At 42.3% G+C, this 20,438-nt stretch overlaps 1 protein-coding gene across 10 annotated transcripts in view; it reads right to left on the reverse strand.

Annotated features, from left to right (window-relative positions):
• Window positions 1-19,908, reverse strand: part of FBXW11 (F-box and WD repeat domain containing 11) — a 124,195-nt gene extending 104,287 nt beyond the window's left edge. For 5 of the 10 annotated variants that reach the window (XM_058545959.1, XM_058545951.1, XM_058545896.1 and 2 more), the window contains exons 1-2: window positions 19,754-19,820; window positions 9,842-10,003 (exon numbers count right to left, since the gene is read on the reverse strand). Coding sequence is in view for 4 of the 10 variants with exons in the window: in XM_058545905.1 (XP_058401888.1) it covers window positions 19,754-19,798 (45 nt within the window). In the remaining 6 variants the exon portion in view is untranslated. Of the gene's footprint in view, window positions 1-9,841; window positions 10,004-19,753 lie in introns of all 10 variants that reach the window. The other 5 variants (XM_058545968.1, XM_058545913.1, XM_058545889.1 and 2 more) reach the window with 3 other exon arrangements.
• Between the last annotated feature and the right edge of the window lie 530 nt (window positions 19,909-20,438).

Raw genomic sequence — 20,438 nt, forward strand, 5'->3', positions numbered from 1 at the left:
AAACAGCAACACTTCGAGTACATGCTCAATAATGAATGAATAAAGCTATTTATCTGCCTATTTACATAACAATTTATACCTCAATTTGATAATCATTACACCAATATGGTACCTTAGATTTTGAAAATCAAAAAGCTACCAAAAATATCCCTGTAATGCAGTCATGCACCGAATAATAACATTTCAGTCAACCACGGACCACATATATGACAGTCCCATAAAATCAGTACCATATAGCCTAACTGTATATATAGGCTATACCATCTAGGCTTGTGTAAGTACATTTCTATGAGGTTTGCATGACCATATCACCTAATGACGCATTTCTAGAACATATCCTCGTCATTAAGCAAGGCATAACTACAGCAAATTTGAATCAGAAATAACATGAACTCATGGTTCTTTTTAAATATACTTCTTAGCTCTGTCCACTGAAAGGGTCTAGGAGCAATGACAACCCAACAGCAAAGATTTTGGTTTCTAAATACCGCTCCCCACTAAAAGGAAACAAAGCTTCCTGGAGAAATGATTGATTCCCGAATATGCAGGGAAAGTAAAAAGTCAAGAAGCACAGAAAGACTGATGGGCTCACGTCAAAAGGAAGCAGGAGCTACCTTGAAGGGGCCCTCATTAGCCAAATGTGGGACAATCTGAGCATCAATAAAGACTGTAATTAATTGTTAACACACTGAATAAATATAAGTCCATGAGAGTATGGTGATACACAAAAGGAGGCAGGGGAAACAGGCATGGCCTCTGTGACTGCTGGCTAATGAATGTACATGAACAACAGAATTAGACAACCACAATTTTGTAACTCTTATTGTAATAACTGATTTCAGGATCAGGATGCTGAAACCACTGGGTGAAAGGTTGTAAAGGAACAGGATATTTACAAGGTGCCAAAATATTGTCTCACAGATTCCTTTCTAATAGCAGAGGATAAAATTATCCCTTTATAATGGCAAGATCTGGCTGTTGCCACCTTAGCCAAGGAATTAAATTTAGGAGAGCTCATAATGGGATAACCTGTCATTAACTGCCTCTCCACATGACTCAACGGGAAGCACACTTCACCCATGATGAAGCACTCTTGTCAAAACGTTCACCTGGCTGCAATCGAGCCTCTCACCTAACCCCCAGTCTACAGGAAGTATAGGAGTTAGCGAAACTAGTTAAATGACACCATGAGGAAATAAACAAGTAAAGAATGTTGCACATCCTACAAGACAAATAAGCTAGACTCTTAAGAAAAAATCAATGCCAGGAGAGGAGGGAAAAGGGCAGAGCGACTGTTCTGAATTAAAATAAGTTAAAGAGACATAACAACCAAATAAAAGGGTGTATTTTGTTTGGATCCTGCTTTGCTTTTTTTTTCCCTAAAGGGGAGGGGGGGTGCTATAAAAGACATTCTTGGGACAATTTGGAAATTTTTTTTGTGTGCGTCAGGAAGACCGGCCCTGAGCTGACATCTGCCAATCTTCCTCCCTTTTGCTGAGGAAGACTGGCCCTGGGCTAATATCCATGCCCATCTTCGTCCACTTTATATGGGACACTGCCACAGCACGGCTTGACAAGCGGTGCATCGGTGTGCCCCTGGGATCCGAACCAGCGAACCCTAGGCCGCCGCAGCAGAGTGCGCACACTTAACTGCTTGCACCACTAGGCCAGCCCCAGGAAAATTTTAATTTAACTGAATATCTGATGTTATATTATGGAATTACTTTAATTTTCTTAGAGGTAAAAACAGTATTATGCTTTTATGTATATGTGATTTTATATATTATGTGGTTTATATATGAAGATATATATATGGGTGGGTGTGGGTGTGGTTTTATAGAGAGAGACTGTCCTTATTCTTAGGAGATACATGCTGCAATGTTTAGAAGGTGAAGTATGTTTGCAACTTGCAAATTTTTTAACAACAAAAAAGGGTATGTATTTGGGGAGAGTACGAGAGGAAGGGGAAGAAGAAAGAGAAGACTGAAGGGAGGGAGAATAGGAAGGAGGGAGGGAGGATGAAGGGAGGGAGGGTCGAAGGGGGGGAGCAGAGAAATGATTCAAATATGGCAAAGTGTTAAGTTTTGAGTCTAGATGGAGAGAGTATATAGGTGTTTGTTGGACTTTTTTTCCCCATCTCTTCTGTATATATGAAATTTCTCATGACAAAAAGTTATGGAGGGGCTGGCCCCGTGGCTTAGCGGTTAAGTGCGCACACTCTGCTGCTGGCGGCCCGGGGTTCAGATCCCAGGGGCGCACTGACGCACCGCTTCTCCGGCCATGCTGAGGCTTCTCCGGCCATGCTGAGGCGGCGTCCCACATACAGCAACTAGAAGGATGTGCAGCTATGACATACAACTATCTACTGGGGCTTTGGGGAGAAAAAGGGAAAAAAAGGAGGATTGGCAATAGATGTTAGCTCAGGGCCGGTCTTCCTCAGCAAAAAGAGGAGGATTAGCATGGATGTTAGCTCAGGGCTGATCTTCCTCACAAAAAAAAAAGAAAGAAAGAAATTTAAAAAATAAAATAAAATAAAAAGTTATGGAGGAAAAAGGGGGAAGAACAATTAAAAAAGCAATCAGCTTAAACAACAAATGTTGGAGAGGCTGTGGAGAAACAGGAACCCTCATACACAGCTGGTGGGAATGCCAACTGGTGCAGCCTCTATGGAAAACAGTATGGAGATTCCTCAAAGAATTAAAAATAGAAATACCCTATGATCCAACTATCCCATTACTGGGAATCTATCCAATGAACCTGAAATCAACAATCCAAAGAGGCTTATGCACCCCTATGTTCATTGCAGCATTATTCACTATAGCCAAGAAGTGGAAGCAACCTAAGTGTCCCTCGACTGATGACTGGATCAAGAAGATGTGGTATAGATATACAATGGAATACTACTCAGCCATAAAAAAAGACAAAATCGTCCCATTTGCAACAACATGGATGGGCTTGGAGGGCATTATGTTAAGTGAAATAAGCCAGAAAGAGAAAGACAAACACTGTATGATCTCATTCATATGTGGAATATAAACCAACACATGGACAGAGAAAACTGTATTGTGGTTACCAGGGGCAATGGGGGTAGGCGGTGGGCACAAAGGCTGAAGGGAGACATATATATGGTGAGGGGCAAACAAAAATGTACAACCCAAAAGTTCACAATGTTAAAACTATTAAAACATCAATAAAAAAAAAAAAGCAATCAGCTTAAAATCCATATACCACCACAAGAATGACAGGAAATAAAAGTACTCCCAAGCAAAGCCTGTGAGAATACAAACTGTTGCAATGTGCCTGGAGGGCAATGTAGCAACCTCTATCAGATTTTTTTTTTTTTTTGAGGAAGATTGGCCTTGAGCTAACATCTGTTGCCAATGTTCCTCTTTTTCTTTTTTTTCTCCCCAAAGCCCCAGTACATAGTTGTATATGTATATCCTAGTCGCAGGTCCTTCTAGTTCTTCTATGTGGGACGCCACCTCAGCATGGCTTGACTAGTGGTTAGTAGGTCCATGCCCAGGATCCGAACCAGCAGGGCGCTGAAGCGGAATGCGAGAACTTAACCGCTACACCACCGGGCCGGCACCATCTATCAGATTTTTAAAAGCACCTATCCAGTCATGCTTACCCTTAGGAACCTGTCCTAAAGATACACTCCTCCATATGTGAAATGACATATACGCTAAGTTATTCTTTACAGCATCATGTGTAATAGCAAAAGACTGGAAATAACCCGTATGTGCATCAGTCCAGACCGGTTTCAAATTTTAGTACATATAATAAGTCAGCAGGCATCTTTTAATTATCTCTTCAAAAAATAGGAGAGCTCTTTGGGAACTGATATGAAAGATGAGCATGTCATATTTTACATTAAAAAAATCAAGGTACAGAATGTGTACAGCCCACACACATATACGAAGGCTATACAAGAATGTAGTTGAGTAGCTGCAGCTAGAGGGAATGGAAGGCTTTTCATTTTCTTACTGTATACTTCTTTTTGTACCTTATGAATTTTGTACCATAGACATATATAATACATTCAAAAAAATTACTTTTTTTTTTTTGTGAGGAAGATCAGCCCTAAGCTAACATCCACGCCAATCCTCCTCTTTTGGCTGAGGAAGACTGGCCCTGGGCTAACATCCGTGCCCATCTTCCTCCACTTTATATGGGACGCCACCACAGCATGGCTTGACAAGCGGTGTGTTCGTGTGCGCCCGGGATCCGAACCCAGGCCGCCAGCAGCAGAGCACGCGCATTTAACCGCTACGTCACGGGGCCGGCCCCTACTTTTTTTTAAAATAGTTTTTGTTGGGCCGGCCCTGTGGCTTAGCAGTTAAGTGCACGCTCTCTGCTGCTGGTGGCCCGGGTTCGGATCCTGGGCGCGCACGGATGTACCGCTTCTCTGGCCATGCTGAGGCCGCGTCCCACATACAGCAACTAGAAGGATGTGCAACCATGACATACAACTACCTACTGGGGCTTTGGGGGAAAAATAAATAAATAAAAATAAATAAATAAAACAGTTTTTGTTTTTGTTTTTTTGTGAGGAAGATTAGCCCTGAGCTAACATTCATCGCCAATCCTCCTCTTTTTGCTGAGGAAGGTTGGCCCTGGGCTTAAATCCGTGCCCATCTTCCTCTACTTTATATGGGATGCCACCACAGCATGGCTTGGCAAGTGGTGCATCGGTCCGTGCCCAGGATCCGAACCTGCGAACTCCTGGCCACCAAAGTGGAGCACACAAACTTAGCTGCTATGCCACCTGGCCAGCCCCCCAAAAGACTTTTTTAAGTATTGACTGACTGTAGCTGTAATGAACTCTTCATATGTCCATGCCTTCATTACCAAAACCTAATTACAGTGGAATTACAGCTCACCTGGGAATTAGGGTCTGAAGTCAGTACATAAGGTGAAAATAGCATACAGTAAAAATTTGCCTTAAAAACGCCTTGAAGATATGCCACACTGGACCGACACACTATCTCAATAATTCCAACACAGCTAATTTTTACTCCAGCACTGGAACAGTTCACTGTTTCTTCAACTGACTAGTAGATAAAATAGCTGGCTTGTACTTAGGCCTCATGTTGTGATGTTAAAAACGTATGTCTTGAAAATACCATAATCACACTCATCACAGCTAGATGAGAAACATTCAGGAATTGAGACAGGCTGAGAGGAGAGCAGATTTCCATTTCCCATTTCACGCTTGATCCAGAACCTTCACTGTTTAGGTTATTTCTCCCTTGTTTTTGTCACCAGATACATAGAATTAAATTTGCATAAATGTACATAAGATGTGTAGTGACAACACGGAGTTTTTAAAAACACATTTTAAAACCTGTACCTCTGTTAATTAAACAGAGCATTACAGTGGAAAAGAAAACCACAACCCAAACATAATGAACTAATTTGCTGACTGGGAGAGGTTGTAACAGAATTCCCAGAACAAGATGAAAAGGAGAGAGTGGTAACACCTCTTGATCAACATCACATATGATATCAGGATCTGAACTTAGTTGCAGCCCATTCCTTTCTGCTGGCATTCCCACATACCAATACACAGATTCCTCAACCGATACTCGGAGTAATCTTATAACTCTACTAAGTCAAGTCAGCTACCACTGAGGCTAAAAACTCCCAAATCCTTCTCTCTATCCCTGCTTTCTCTGGTGAGCTCCAGATCAACATTCCTACTAGATACTTCTCTTAGAGGATTCACCCATAGACAACTCAAATACATTATAACCCAAACTGAATTCATACTTTCTCCGCCCCCACCTCCCCAATCTGCTCTTCTAGTATTCCTTATCTTGGAAAAGAGAACAAACATCCACCCAGGTGCCCAAGGCAAAAATTTAAAATTCATACTATATTCCTTCCATCTCCTACTCCTAGAACCAATCCCCAAGTTCTGTAGCTCCTAGCACCTACATCTATTTTAAGTCCACCCCACCCCCATCATGCCCACTGTCCACGCTTTGGGTCACCTTCATTATTGCTCACTTGAACTGGTCTCCCTGCCTTCAGTCTCTTCAATCAATCTTGCACACACATGTGAAAAGTTAACCTCCTAAAATACAAATCTGGTTATGTTACTCTTTCTACTTTAAGAACAGAAGGAGCAAGAACAAGTCCCAAAGTAACAATTAAGCAAGCTAAAAACAAGCTCACTTAATAACATGATGTAATGCAAAAACAATGTACCACCAGGTACAGTTTTTATGAGTACGTTCCTCTTCTACCCTGCACTATATGACCAAATTAAATAAGCTAATACGTGTGTTTCAGTAGAAAGAGGCCACAGGGAAGCAAGGAAAATTCAACTGCCTTCTTAGAGTCAAAGATGAACACAAAATGGATCACAATAGTCATAAAAGCACCTTAAGGAAAACAAAGGGCTTCCCAGACCTATAAGTCAAGAGTGCATTCAAGCTAAATGTACAAACATGCCTAAAAACGAATGCCTTAATCAGAAAAGCACGGAGAAGCTGAAGGAAGAGGTTCTGCCATAGGGAAAAACCATCCATCCCTAAAGTAAGCTGACTGAGGTTGTCTCAGTCCCAGTCCAGCAAATATCTCACATCCCTGGTGCAGTCCACGCCAACTAAGCCACCTGACTATGATCTGACCTGGTAGGCAAAGTCTACCTACATGAAGAGAATATTCTAGTCATTTGGCTTGAGTCTTCAGGTCCCTCTAACTCTTGTTTCTTATTTGAAAAATTTACACTGGCATATTAATTAGGACTCAGTACGCAAATCTACCTATCAGAAAAGTTTATACTAATACACGCCAACACGTATATATAATTATAAATTAGTAAACTGTAATTCTGGCTTTACACACCAATCTTGTACAGCTGATTAATATAAGTCCAATGCTGGGACAAGGAGCTGCTTTGAGCACGGTGACCAGATCAAATTTCTATCGGTGTTAGGGCGGGCCCCACGGCTTAGCGGTTAAGCGCAAGTGCTCCGCTGCTGGCGGCCCGGGTTCAGATCCCAGGCACACACCAACACACCGCTTCTCCGGCCATGCTAAGGCCACGTCCCATATACAGCAACTAGAAGGATGTGCAGCTATGACAGACAACTATCTACTGGGGCTTTGGGGGAAAATAAATAAATAAATAAAATTTAGAAAAAAAAAAAATTTTCTATTGGTGTTAAACCAAGGACCAAACCTAGGATGAAGGTAAATTCTAAAACTGCACATGTGGCTATTTAAATGTTAATTTAAATTAATTAAAATTAAAAATTCAGTGCCTCAGTTACAGAGCCATATTTCAAAATAGCTACATGTGACAAGTGGCTACTATATTGGACAGCACAGATACTGAACATTTCCATTATCACAGAAAGTTCTACCGCACAGCACTGTTTTGGAAGATAATCTCATACTAACCCTACTATGAGTCCTCTTGGGAAACAGCCTGATAGACAGTCTTAGCTGGCTAATACAGAATCTGAAAGCTAGACTGTCTTCTACAGAAGATAAGAAACAGATGTTCAATAACAATTGTTTCCTTTCTCTTTGCAATGATTTCTTCCAATCAGAATATAGAGTTGTAGTCTTTAGGATTTCAGCCCCTCTTTTTATCACTGGATGATACTTTGAACTAGAGTATAAACTAGAGGCAATATAGCACAGAGGTTAGAAGCACCTTCTCTGAAGCCAGACTGCCTGGATTCATATCTCATCTTTGTCTCTTACTAGATGTGTGACCTTGAACATGTTATTTAACCACTCCATCCTTCAGTTTCCTCATCAGTAAAGTGGAAATAATGGTACCTACCTCACTGGGTTACTATGAAAATAAAATGAGGGCCGGCCCCGTGGCTTAGTGGTTAAGTGCTCGCACTCCGCTACTGGCGGCCCAGGTTCGGATCCCGGGCGTGCACCGACTCACTGCTTGTAGGCCATGCTGAGGCCACATCCCACATACAGCAACTAGAAGGATGTGCAACTATGACATACAACTATCTACTGGGGCTTTGGTGGCGGGGAGGAAGGACGAGGATTGGCAATAGATGTTAGCTCAGAGCCAGTCTTCCTCAGCAAAAAAAAAAAAAAAAAAGAGGAGGATTAGCATGGATGTTAGCTCAGGGCTGATCTTCCTCACAAAAAAAAAAAAAGAAAAGAAAATGAGTTTACACATATAAAGTGTCTAGTAAAGAGTAAGTGCCCAGTAAGTGTTAATTATCATTTCAACTACTACTGCCACCACCACCACCATCCCCTCCTGACAGCTCTGCAGATGACAAGTGTGAAAAATGCTCACCTAGAAGAAATATTAGCAAATACAAAGAAATTAAACTAAAACAAGGATTACAAATGTCAGAGTGTCAGCCTAAGATAAAAAGAAATTTTTCAATATTAAAGGGAATAGGTAATCTGGAGAGAATATTAAATACCAAAAAAAGTCATTTTCAAGAGAGTTGCTTGACAATGTCTTACTTGTAAGGCTGACAAACCACAGGTCAAAAGATGTGTACATAATAAGCTACTGAGCTATTTAAATAACCAATAAAAACTAAGGAGGAACTGAGAAGATGCAGGTTTGAGTTCACTAGACCAGATGATACTTCCCTATATAAAATATGTTTTGACATGTAAATGCATTGCCTCTATTATACTCCCTAAGTTACCTTTATGTTTGTTTGATGAACTGATTGAGGATCTTTTATTTTTTTCATTAAGCAGGGAGAGCACCAGATATCATTAAAATACCATGCCAAACAACGATCCAACGTGTTCTCCAAGTGGAAATCTGTTATAAAAAACCGCCCTTGCTCTTGCAGATAGGCAATTTGAGTTGAAGTACAAACTTCAGCTCATCATGGAGTCAGATGGAAAGAGGCAGAGCTTTGGAGACACAAAGACCTAAAGCTTAAAGCGTGGCTCTGCCATTTACCAGCTGTATGACCACGGGCAACTTGCACTTAATGCTTATGAGCTTCATTTCACTATCTGTAAAATACAGGTGAAGCATGTGCCAGGTGAATAAGAAATATATGTAAAGTGGGGCCGGCCCCGTGGCTTAGCAGTTAAGTGCATGCGCTCCACTACTGGCGGCCCGGGTTCGGATCCTGGGCGTGCACCGCTTGTCTGGCCATGCTGAGGCCGCATCCCACATACAGCAACTAGAAGGATATGCAACTATGACATACAACTATCTACTGGGGCTTTGGGGAGAAAAAGGGGGAAAAAAAGGAGGAGGATTGGCAATAGATGTTAGCTCAGGGCCGGTCTTCCTCAGCAAAAAGAGGAGGATTGGCACGGATGTTAGCTCAGGGCTGATCTTCCTCACCAAAAAAAAAAAAAGATATATGTAAAGAGCCTACAATAGTGCCTGGCACTTAGCAGATGCTCAATAAACAGTTGCTACAGTTAGTAAATCTTCCTGAGAAGATCCTCCAAGAGTCTTAAGAACAGAAGACCACTACTTTACATGGTAACTACAAAAACTATTTTGACCAGGTATGAACTATAAATCATGAGATAATGCCTCAAAATTGTCATTGGTTTTCCATATTTTCCAAGCTATTCCCCAAACAAAATTTCTTTCTTTACTGTATTTCCTGTTGAACTATTACTATAACCCATTTGAGCCTATAATGAAAATAACTGCACTTCTTACACTGAAACAAAGTTCATACTTGCAATTCTGCCACTCACACCTTCACTAATCCACACTCAAAACTGAACACGAAGCACAAACATCTAACATTTCTTCCTTCCCCTAGTTGGAAAAAAGTAAAGAAATTTTGTTTTCAAGTTCTTTCAGTGAGTTGAGTTCCACATAACAAAACAATACAGCGTAATTGCTTACCTGGAAAATATTTTGTACTTCAGATCCACCAATCCAGAATGAATGGGGGTATTCCCTTTCAGACTAGTCTGAGAAAAGACAGCAGTCAAGCAGCTTCCAAGATTCTTTCCGTTTATTGTATCCAGCTTTCTTCAACAAAATCCCAAACATGCACTTCGGTAACTGTTGAAAGACAGAAAGCAATCCATACACCCACCATGGCACCAACGGCAAAGGACAGCCACCAAGAAACGGAAGGAAGGGTCAATGGAGTGGTGGATCTGAGGCACCGAAAAGAAGTGACAACCCCTGCGTCAGCTACTTGGTATAAACGGTCTGCAGCAGCACTCCTCACCTCTGTGCTGAGAAAGCTAGGAAATTCCACATGGCAAAGATGGAAACATCCCTAACAGTAATATTTATTTAGGATAAATAGCACGCAATTTCCAAATGAGAGCAGCTAAAAACTTACTCTATTATCCACATAACTTGTCTCAGGCCATTCAGCTACAATGAACTCCCTTATCCACTTTCTAAGACAGCTCCTCCACTATTACAAAATGTTTGTCAGCCAAAATTAATGATATGGGAGAGCTCAACTATCTCCCAAGAAAGATATTTATTTAAGCACTTAACAAGAAATCTTTTGGTTTGCTACATATAAGACATCAAATCTACACATCACCCAAATCTTCAACCCTCAGCTGAAACACAGGACATTTAAAAACACATGACATAATTTTAAGAGTGAACTTCTGGTTCAATAAAGGCCAATCGCCCACAATGGCCAGGCAGTGGGCAACCCAGGGTAAATCATAAAGAACACTAATAAACTTACTAGATCACACCTTTAAATGTATATGCCTAGTCCACATCATATCAACATTCTTTTACTACCAGGCCAACTTTTCCATTAGACTGCAAATTCTAAACAAACTACAAGGGAGAGACAAAAAGGCACTCAACAGGATGACATAGATAAAAAACTTAAAAAATCAAAAGACTATGAATTTGCACATAAATTTGCTACTTCCTCAATTGCCACACTACTGCCAAAATGTTCCCACAGGAATTACAATACCTAACCTTACTGAAAATGGGCCGGGCCCTTTACATTCATTACTCATATTTAATTCTCAAAAAAGATGAAAAGAAATAACTTGCCCAAAGTCCCACACCTACTAGGTGGCAGAGCCCATGCCCTTTCACAGCACACTGCGGGCGGCCTCCCAAGTCCAAGTCCCAGAAAGGCCATAATTCCTGGGGCAGAAGAAGCCAAGCTTCACTCTCAAAGGTCCTAAGTGAATTAACGTCAGAATGGAGAACTACAAGAATACAGAAGAGTAAAATTTCAGCCTAGCTAACTAAAACAAAACGGAAAGGGCTGAACCATCCTAACTAGATCTTGCCACTTAAAAAAGCGTTTCATTAACAAAGCCATGCAGGTCCAGCTCCGTGGCGCAGCGGTTAAGTGCCTGCGCTCCGCTGCTGGCAGCCGGCCAGGGTTCGGATCTAGGGCGCGCACTGAAACACCGCTTGTCAGGCCATGCTGTGGCGGCGTCCCACATAAAAAGCGGAGGAAGGGGCCGGCGCCATGGCTTAGCGGTTAAGTGCGCAAGCTCCGCTGCTGGCGGCCGGGGTTCGGATCCCGGGTGTGCACCGACGCACCGCTTCTCCAGCCATGCTGAGACCGCGTCCCACATACAGCAACTAGAAGGATGTGCAGCTATGACGTACAACTATCTACTGGGGCTTTGGGGGAAAAAAATGAATAAATAAATAAAATTATAAAAAAAAAAGCAGAGGAAAATGGGCACAGATGTTAGCTCAGGGCCAGTCTTCCTCAGCAAAAAGAGGAGGATTGGCACGGATGTGAGCTCAGGGCTGATCTTCCTCACAAAAAAAACAAACAAAGAGCCATGCAATTCTAAGGTCTACAATATTAATGTCAAGACAAAATACATTATAATGTTGCCCAAGTAGTCTTTGTTTAGCAGCAAAAGACTGTGTCTGTGACAAAGAATCTCAAATCCACCTGAAACCAAGGAATTTTTAAATTCCCAGATTTGTTAATAAATAGTCCATAGGCAATGACTAAAGATGTTCTGATTTTACACATTGTAGGCAAAGCAACTGAAGTGACTGATTATTAACCTCACCATAATCAGACGGAAATATGTTAATATCCACAACTGAAAAGAGATCACATAAGTAAAATCTCAAGCAAAGAACGAGTGCTCAAGTTTTTCCCATTAAGTGATATTACTCTAGAGCATAATTATAAACTAGAAACCCCACTTTGATAAAAGCAGCTAGTGAGCTATGGCTAGAAACTAACTGCTAAAGCAATATACTCTGCTTTTCAAACTACAACTTACTGCTATAATCAAAATACTAAACAATTATAGCAAAACACAATGACAACAATTTGACTAACAGATTCATTTCTGAACATCTTAAATCATCAGGCCTCTTCTCTGTATTAGTGAGTTAATTTTTCCCTCTTCCCTTCAAATAAACATTTACTGAATGCCTAATTGGTGGCAGGCCTTATGCTAGAAATAGAAAGATTAATAGATGCCAGACCAGGAGTGTAAGGACTAAGTTCTTCCTGTCCACTGACCCTTTCTCTTCAAGTCTCCCAAGTGATCACTTCACAGAATCAAAATATATTTTATTATTTGTTCTAAAACTGGTTAAGTGTTCTCAGTTTAACTCAAAAAAACTAAAAACAGGGGCCAGCCCAGTGGCGTAGTGGTTAAGTTCATGCTCTCCGCTTCAGCGGCCCAGGGTTCACGGGTTCGGATCCCGGGCGCAGACCTCTGCACCACTTATCAAGCCATGCTGTGGCAGGCATCCCACATATAAAGTAGAGGAAGATGGGCATGGATGTTAGCCTAGGGCCAATCCTCCTCAGCAAAAAGAGGAGGACTGGCAGCAGATGTAAGCTCAGGGCTAATTTTTCTTACCAAAAAAAAAAAAAACTAAAAGTAAATTACTCAAGTTCTTTTTTTCTCAATAGTAAAGCTCTCATTTAATTTTTCTTTTCTTCTGTGGATCAGAGGCTTGCTATTAGAGAATGGTTTCCTATATTCACTATACTTATATTTGCACATCTCTCTAGTCACAGAGACTTTTTTTTTCATTTTACATGTTAATGTCCCACTGTTTCTACTTCACAACTTTCCATTCTGTGAAGGTCTTCATTGTTGACTAACCCTGAGAGGGAATTTCCTAAAAATGCTTCCTGCCGACATCAAAGAACTCTGCAATCTCTGAATTTTCTTAAAACAATTATAAGATCCAGGTTAGAGATACCCTACTGGACTGTCAGGTCTTCCTGCTTTGTCTCTCATTTGCCTACAAAGAGAAACTTCCTGTTAGGCAATTGTGATCAGCAGAAACTCAACTGAGGGTTAACCAGCACAGTCTGGACCAACAGGTTTTTTTCCCCTTTTGTCAACTAATTCAGTGAACAACAAAACAACTCAAGAGGAAATCTTGTATGATACTCACTGCTTATTCTATTAAAGGTCAAAATCATCAGCTTTGCTAAAGCAAGAATAAGAATTCAGGGCCGGCCCCGTGGCTTAGCGGTTAAGTGCGCGCGCTCCGCTGCTGGCGGCCGGGGTTCGGATCCCAGGCGCGCACCGACACACCGTTTCTTCCCGCCATGCTGAGGCCGTGTCCCACATACATCAACTAGAAGGATGTGCAGCTATGACATACAACTACCTACTGGAGCTTTGGGGGGAAAATAAATAAATAAATAAAATCTTTAAAAAAAAAAGAATAAGAATTCAAAAATCCTAATTTCCTCATCTAAACTAAACCGATCAAACAAAATCACAATACTTGATGTTAATATGAATTAATCACCATCTCTTTCTACATAAAACAGGGCTGGGTGGATTCTTTCTGCAGTGAGAGTACAGGTCTAATTTGGTCTAATTGGTAGTTCCTCATAACTGTAAAAGTACTTCCCAGATTTCCAAGATAGTACGCATTCTGTATGATTTCATCATTTTCCCAAAGATGCCTCATTAAATGTATGGCTAAAATGGCTAAACGCAACTGAATTTTAGGCCTCTGTAAAGCTTCACAAATAAATACAAGCACAACTCAGGGGGAAAAATTAAAAAACTTCATACCACCTGTCTTGACTGTGCTTTACAAAATATGGTCCCTGTACTCATGGGGAAAGTTACTACAGCAAGCAGTTGCTGAGAGACAAGCCTGTGCAAGGTCCTTCCACATACATCTCTCATATAATCTTTCCAACACCTTGAAGCAATACCTACATTTTCTTATTTTTACAGACAATGAAAACATACCACAGAAAGGTTAACTTTCTTAAGGTCACACAGCTAGCAAGTGACAGAGCTAGGATACAAACTCTGGTGTTTCACTTTAAAGCCCATGCCCTTCCTGCTAAATCACACTTCTCTAAGGGCACAGCATCCTTAGAACCTATCGACTGTTTGGCAAGTTCACATCAACAGATATAAAAGCTTTGGTTTCCTTAATACTTTTGTATCAACCACCTTCCGGGATGTATGTAAATCAATGTGCATGTTGTGTAAAAGTCTGTAAATAATGGTTAAAATGTCTATGGATGTCTGTGTGCCACACACCACCCTCCACTTCCCCCTTACCAGTCTTTCTCCTCTATTCATCTCCACCTTTGTCTTAAGGTTATCAAAAGAAAATCTTAAAAAGGTTTCACAGTATGAAAAAATAAATAAATACCTACCACTAATTTAAATCAATAAACATCTATTGCACACTCAGGTGCCAAGCATTGTGAAGGATTCAAAGGACACTCAGATACAGCCTCGGGAAGGAAGCTGAGACATGATCACAAGCTTTTGTGATATACAAGAAGGTATGATAAGTCCCATAAGAGTTGGGAACAGATTATTATGAGAATTAGTGAAAGAGGTGAGAATTTCCAGAAAAGAAGATAGTTTAGATACAGGCAAACAGCAATAATGCATGTAAACAATCAATAGGAAAATTCAACTCAACGTTTACTGAACACCTCCTAAAAGAAGGCACTGTGAGGAGTTATCATTTCATAGGGGACACAAACAGGAAACTATAGTACAAGCCCGGAATACGTTAAGTGCCACAAGAGAAATACAAAGTGCCAGAACTCATTCATTTCATTTAACAATGATTATCATGTAGCCAATGCCACATGTATAAAAACAAAATGGTATCTGCCACCAAAAACATAAATTGACATCAAAAGAGGTGGCATCTAAATTGTGTTTTGATGGAACGGGACTTTATCAGCATAGATGGAAGAGAGGATTCCTGAGATCTGACCTAAGCCAATCTGGCCACAGAGCCAACTACTGTGAGGCCCTTTCTGTAAACATCAGTAACCTTCAATTCACGGGCTCAGGCCACTTCATATCAGTGCTGACAAAGAAAATGGTGTGAGCAGAATCTGAAGAACCACAGTCCTCCAGGCTTTGACTGGAATATAGGATAAGTGACAAGTACGGGAAGAAGAGCTGGAAGGGAGACTGGAGTTTGAATTAGTAGGACTTGAAATGCTTTCTTTCCCGTAAAGTGTAAGTATCACCAAGTGGAACCCAGGATCCTAGGTACCTCACAGTGCTGAAAAGTTTGTTTCTAGAATTCATAGGATCAAACAGCACTACTCAGAGGGACATGTGTGCTGTTCCGTGAACCTATGTAATGGGCTAGTGATTCTCCTGTGCCAGCTCTCTTCATTTCCAGGGTACAGCAGTCAGGGGCAAGAGTGCCAAGACTTGTGTGCAGCATCATATTTATCCTTGTCAAGTCTGAAAGGACATCTAACTTACTCCAAAATCAGGGGCAAAATCTGATAAATTTAAGCCACAGCCCCTTGAGGCAGGTCAATGAAGTCTATAAATATGTATGTGGATTATTTCATTCGGACCCGACTTAAACCTTTGTCTATTTAATCTGCCTTTGGTACATCAGCACAAGGCCAGAGGTAAAAGAGGATAAATGATAGTGACAAAGTAAGATCCAATTTCTTAAAGGAGTCACTAAACAAACCCACTTACTCCACTTAAAAAGCCAATGACAGGAAGGAGAAAAAAAGATCCAAAAAAAAAAAAAGAGAAAAGAGAAAAATGAGTAATTTCACTCATCAGTTTCTCTCCTCTCCTTGGCCTTGTGTCCTGCCTGACTTCAATAGCTCTAAAAATAGTATTTATATCACACCTTCTTAATAAGATCCAGTGTATTTTACCTATATTACTACATTCAACAAGTAATATAGCCATTTAGAGGTAACACAGAAGGGAAATGACTCACTTAAGGTCACTTAGCAAAGAAGGGAACCACCAGACAGCTAAAGATAGAGTATAAACTGCCCATTAATTGTTTAAAGTGGGGGTGGGGGTGAGGATGCACACTCACACACATAGAGGGAGCAGAATTACCTTTCCTCAACTTTTAACATCGACTTCTGCTACCTTCTAATAAGGAGGACTAACCATCTTTCTCTTCCAATTAGCAGCTCTGGGAGGGCTTTCTAGTGATGAGTGCCTGAACATCAACTCATATTCCTAACTCAAGCATTAATAAATATCATGTGATACATAACATATAGTTTTCATTCTTTCCAGTGAAGTCCACAGCACTAGACATAGCGTGGTGAACCTTGGCTATTTCCAAAATGGATTACTACTTTTCTACCTCATTAATAATAAAGCTGATTTCACCGGAGTCATAAGTTTGAAAAACAGTCCCATAAACTAGGTACAGTATTAGGCCAATATAAGGCCATGAAAGTCATTTGGTGGTTAACTTATTCACCATCAGCAACTGTAAATTCAGTTGTCTCAATCAAGAGTTTACAGTCTATATTAAAGACTAACCCCTATGAGGTGGGTCAGTTGGAGAAGCACTGTGTGTTCCCAGACTCAGGCAGCGGTAGGAATCACAAGGAGGGTTATATTTTGGAGATTTAATTATTCTGCTATCATCAGCTTTATTTCCTAGTAAACTAAAAAAGTACAAGGAAAAGAAAAGGAGAAAGAATCAAAATCAAAGAGAGTAGAAGGATGAAGATTAAGAAATTGGAGATACCCAAGAAGTCTGTTTCATCTCTTTAATACAGCCCGCTCTAGAATATCAAATGAAAGTTATCCTGTTAACCATTAAGTACCAAACTGGTACAGGCAGCACAATCACAAATATTTGAGTATTGAAGCTGACTCATAAAAATCTAAAAATATTTCATGCTTTAGGCTTTCAAAATGCCATCAGTTTAACCCCCTCCCCTCCTTCAATCATGTTATTTTGAAACCAATATAAAAAAATATTTTTAACCTAGTTCTGGAAACAGTAATTAAAATGCAGTGAGCACAGAAAACCACATGCAATTCGATTTTAAGGTATTATCATTCCTACATCTGATGCTAGATTTACTACATCACTTGTTAAGTACCTGTGCTATCTACGACACTAAAATACATATACATTTATGAAAAGGGTTGCCTAAGAGTCTTAACTGGTATCCCTTTGAGGGAATACCAAAATCTGCATATGAAAAGCCATTTTATTTTTTTGTGTGTGAAGAAGATCAGCCCTGTGCTAACATCTATCAATCCTCCTCTTTTTTTTTTTTTTTTTTTTTTTTGCTGAGGAAGACTGGCCCTGGGTTAACATCCGTGCCCATCTTCCTCCACTTTATATGGGAGGCCGCCACAGCATGGCTTGCCAAGCGTCGCGTCGGTGCGCACCTGGGATCCGAACTGGCGAACCCCAAGCTGCGGCAGTGGAGTGCGCACACTTAACCGCTTGCGCCCCCGGGCCGGCCGCTGAAAAGCCATTTTAAAACTGATCTAGATAACCACTAAACTCTGTTAAATTTTCTAAGAATCTCACTTTATTACGCCCTTGAAATATCTTTTCAGATCATAGACAAGTACTATCATGTAAAATCAAAACTTTTTTAAGTTATGAGCATAGGAAGCCAGTAAACGTAGGCCATAGATTTTTTTACCATACACTCAAAGACACTAAATGGAGTACATTGCACTTCTAACTCTTTTGAAAATAAAGACATTTTAGTTATTTTTTAAATGAATGGAAATGGAAGGAACACAGAACAGCCAATTTCAAAGAGGTACCAAGTTACAATTTTTCGATGTGAAGTACTCCTCCTGTTATAAGTACATGTACTATATATGTCATTCCATTCAAGGTATTTTACTAAAATAACCCACTACAAAATTTGCAGAATATCAGGCTTGACTACAATAATAGTTTGATAAATTATACTGAAAAGAAAAAATTACTTAATGAATGAAAACCAAAAACTCACAAGTGACAGTATCCCTTAGAAAGCAACCACACATGCATGCACAGACACACAAATCAGAAACTACCAGAGGTTTTTTTTCCTAGTTTTCAAGAATGCTGGAAAAGCCTAGTTCTGTGAATTATGCAAAGGACAGCAAATATTAACCTGCCTCTGTATTGATGCTACTGTACTTCCATTTCTAAAACATGCATCTTAACTCCCCAGATACCATCATCCACAGAAACCATGCAGCTTCCAACAGACTTTCAGTGTCACCATTTATTATTTATAGCATTAAATGGGGGAACTGGCTCTGATGTCACCGACCCTACCCAGTGGAATCACTGACTCAATAAACATTTTCATACTGGAGAAAATCTGGCTAGGAAAACATTTCGCTGGGTTAAGTAGATTCTTTCACCTTTCCTCTCAAGCCTAGGGTAGAAGTTGTTACTATGTCAGGAGAGATACAAAGAAACTGTCAAGGTTTCCACAGGAAGAAACCCTGGGCATGTCCATTTGCTGAGGCAAAGACTTCCTCCTCCTAACTCTCCAGAGCCCAGTTTGATTTCCCTAATGTTCAAATTGGCAGGTCATAGCTGCCATTTTTTATTTCTTCCAGCAAATCATTCACCAAGTAGCAAATTCTTCGCTTCTACAAGCCACTCTCTCATGGTCCTGTTTCTAAAAACCCCTTCTGGCTCCAAGTCCTAAGGCGGAAGGGGGTTGGGGTTTCCGTGGGGCCAGGGAGTCTGGCCTGGCTACCAATGGTTTCCAACAGAAGAGTGATCGCTTCCCCAGGGGCCTAGAATTCTCTTTCTTTTTTTTTTGGTAAGAAGAAAGAACTGGCGGCAGTGATGAGAACCACCCCTCCCCCTTCTTCCTCAATTTCCCAAAACAGCTCTGGAAAACGTGTAGTGACGGTTTCGCTTTGCGGGGAGATGGAATCCAGAGTACCTGGGGCCTTGCTATGCAAACATCCCTCTCGGCGACTAGGAAACCCTTTGTCCAAGTAGCCGGACACCACAGGGGCCCGGGAAAAAGGCCTCTTATCCGTCACAGCCTCAAACCCGAGAGCTCCCCACCTCCACCCCTGTAGGCCTATCCTGGCATCCACACAGCCCTGGGTTGGGGAGAGGGTGCTGAGACCCCTACTAGGACGCGGAGGCCCAGGCCCTGTCCGATCTCCTCCGTACCCCCTCCCACCACCATCTCACTCGGACTGAGTGGGGCTTCCAAGAGCGGGGCAGGCCTGGGATGGAGAAATAGGGGGGAAAAAAATCCCCTTCTAAAAGAAGGAAAATGAGATGCTAGAGCGAGGGGGAGCTAAGGCCACAGCATAAGCGAGCGAGGGTCGTTCGAGAGATGGGCCCGGAGATAGGACAGAGGGAGGGAGGAGAACCGAGGGGCATGGAGGGGGCCGGGCCAGGTCCGGTCTGAGATCTCGAGGGATCCGGAGGAACCGCGCCGGGCCCGAGGCCAGGGAAGGCGGGGGGTCCAGATCGGGGCCGAGGCGGCGGGGAAGGGCCAGGGCTGGCCTTGCGCCGGACGCTGAGATGGGCAGGCCCGCCCCGGGCCCGACGGACGGAAGAACGGACGGTCCAGCGGGCCGCACTCACCATGAGCTCGATGGTCTTGTCCTCAATCACCGAGTCGGGCTCCATGGCGGCCCCGCCTCGCTCTCCCCGCGCAGCAGCGAACGGCCCGGGCGGAGGAGGCGACGGCGGAGGCGGCAGAGGCGGAGGCGGCTATCGCACCCACTCTAGCTGCCAGCCCGCCCGGGCCGCCGGCAGCTCCGCCCTCCCCCTCGGCGAACGCAGTACGCAGACCGAGGACTACAGCTCCCAGCAGGCGCCGCGGGCCCCGCAGAGCGTTGTGGGAACGAGAAGCCGACACTAGGCCAATCTCTCCTGGTAGCCAGAAGCTGAATTCTGAGCCGAAAGTAGCACGGGACTGCGAATGCGGGACGTGCAAACCTAAAGGATTAAAGGATCCCTCAAGGTAGGACCTCGAAAGCGCCATGACTACATATCCCAGAAAGCCATGCGCGCGGGCTCTCCTTCCGGCTAGTTTCTCCTGACTTCCTGGCAGCCCTAGGCTACCCAGACCGGGACGGAAACTCCGCGGCACCTCTTCACTTGTCAGAGATCCTGCGTGTGCGTCCGATTTCCGCACATGCGCCGTTGGTGACCGCAGTGCCCACATGACGCCTATGTAGCGGCGCGGCTGATCCGCGAGCGCCTGGTGGTAGGGACAGGTGTTGGAGACAGATGGGTTCCAGGTGCGTTAGGAGGGGATGGTCTT

The sequence above is a fragment of the Diceros bicornis genome, chromosome 1 (assembly GCF_020826845.1).
Source record: "Diceros bicornis minor isolate mBicDic1 chromosome 1, mDicBic1.mat.cur, whole genome shotgun sequence".
Lineage (NCBI taxonomy): Eukaryota > Metazoa > Chordata > Mammalia > Perissodactyla > Rhinocerotidae > Diceros > Diceros bicornis.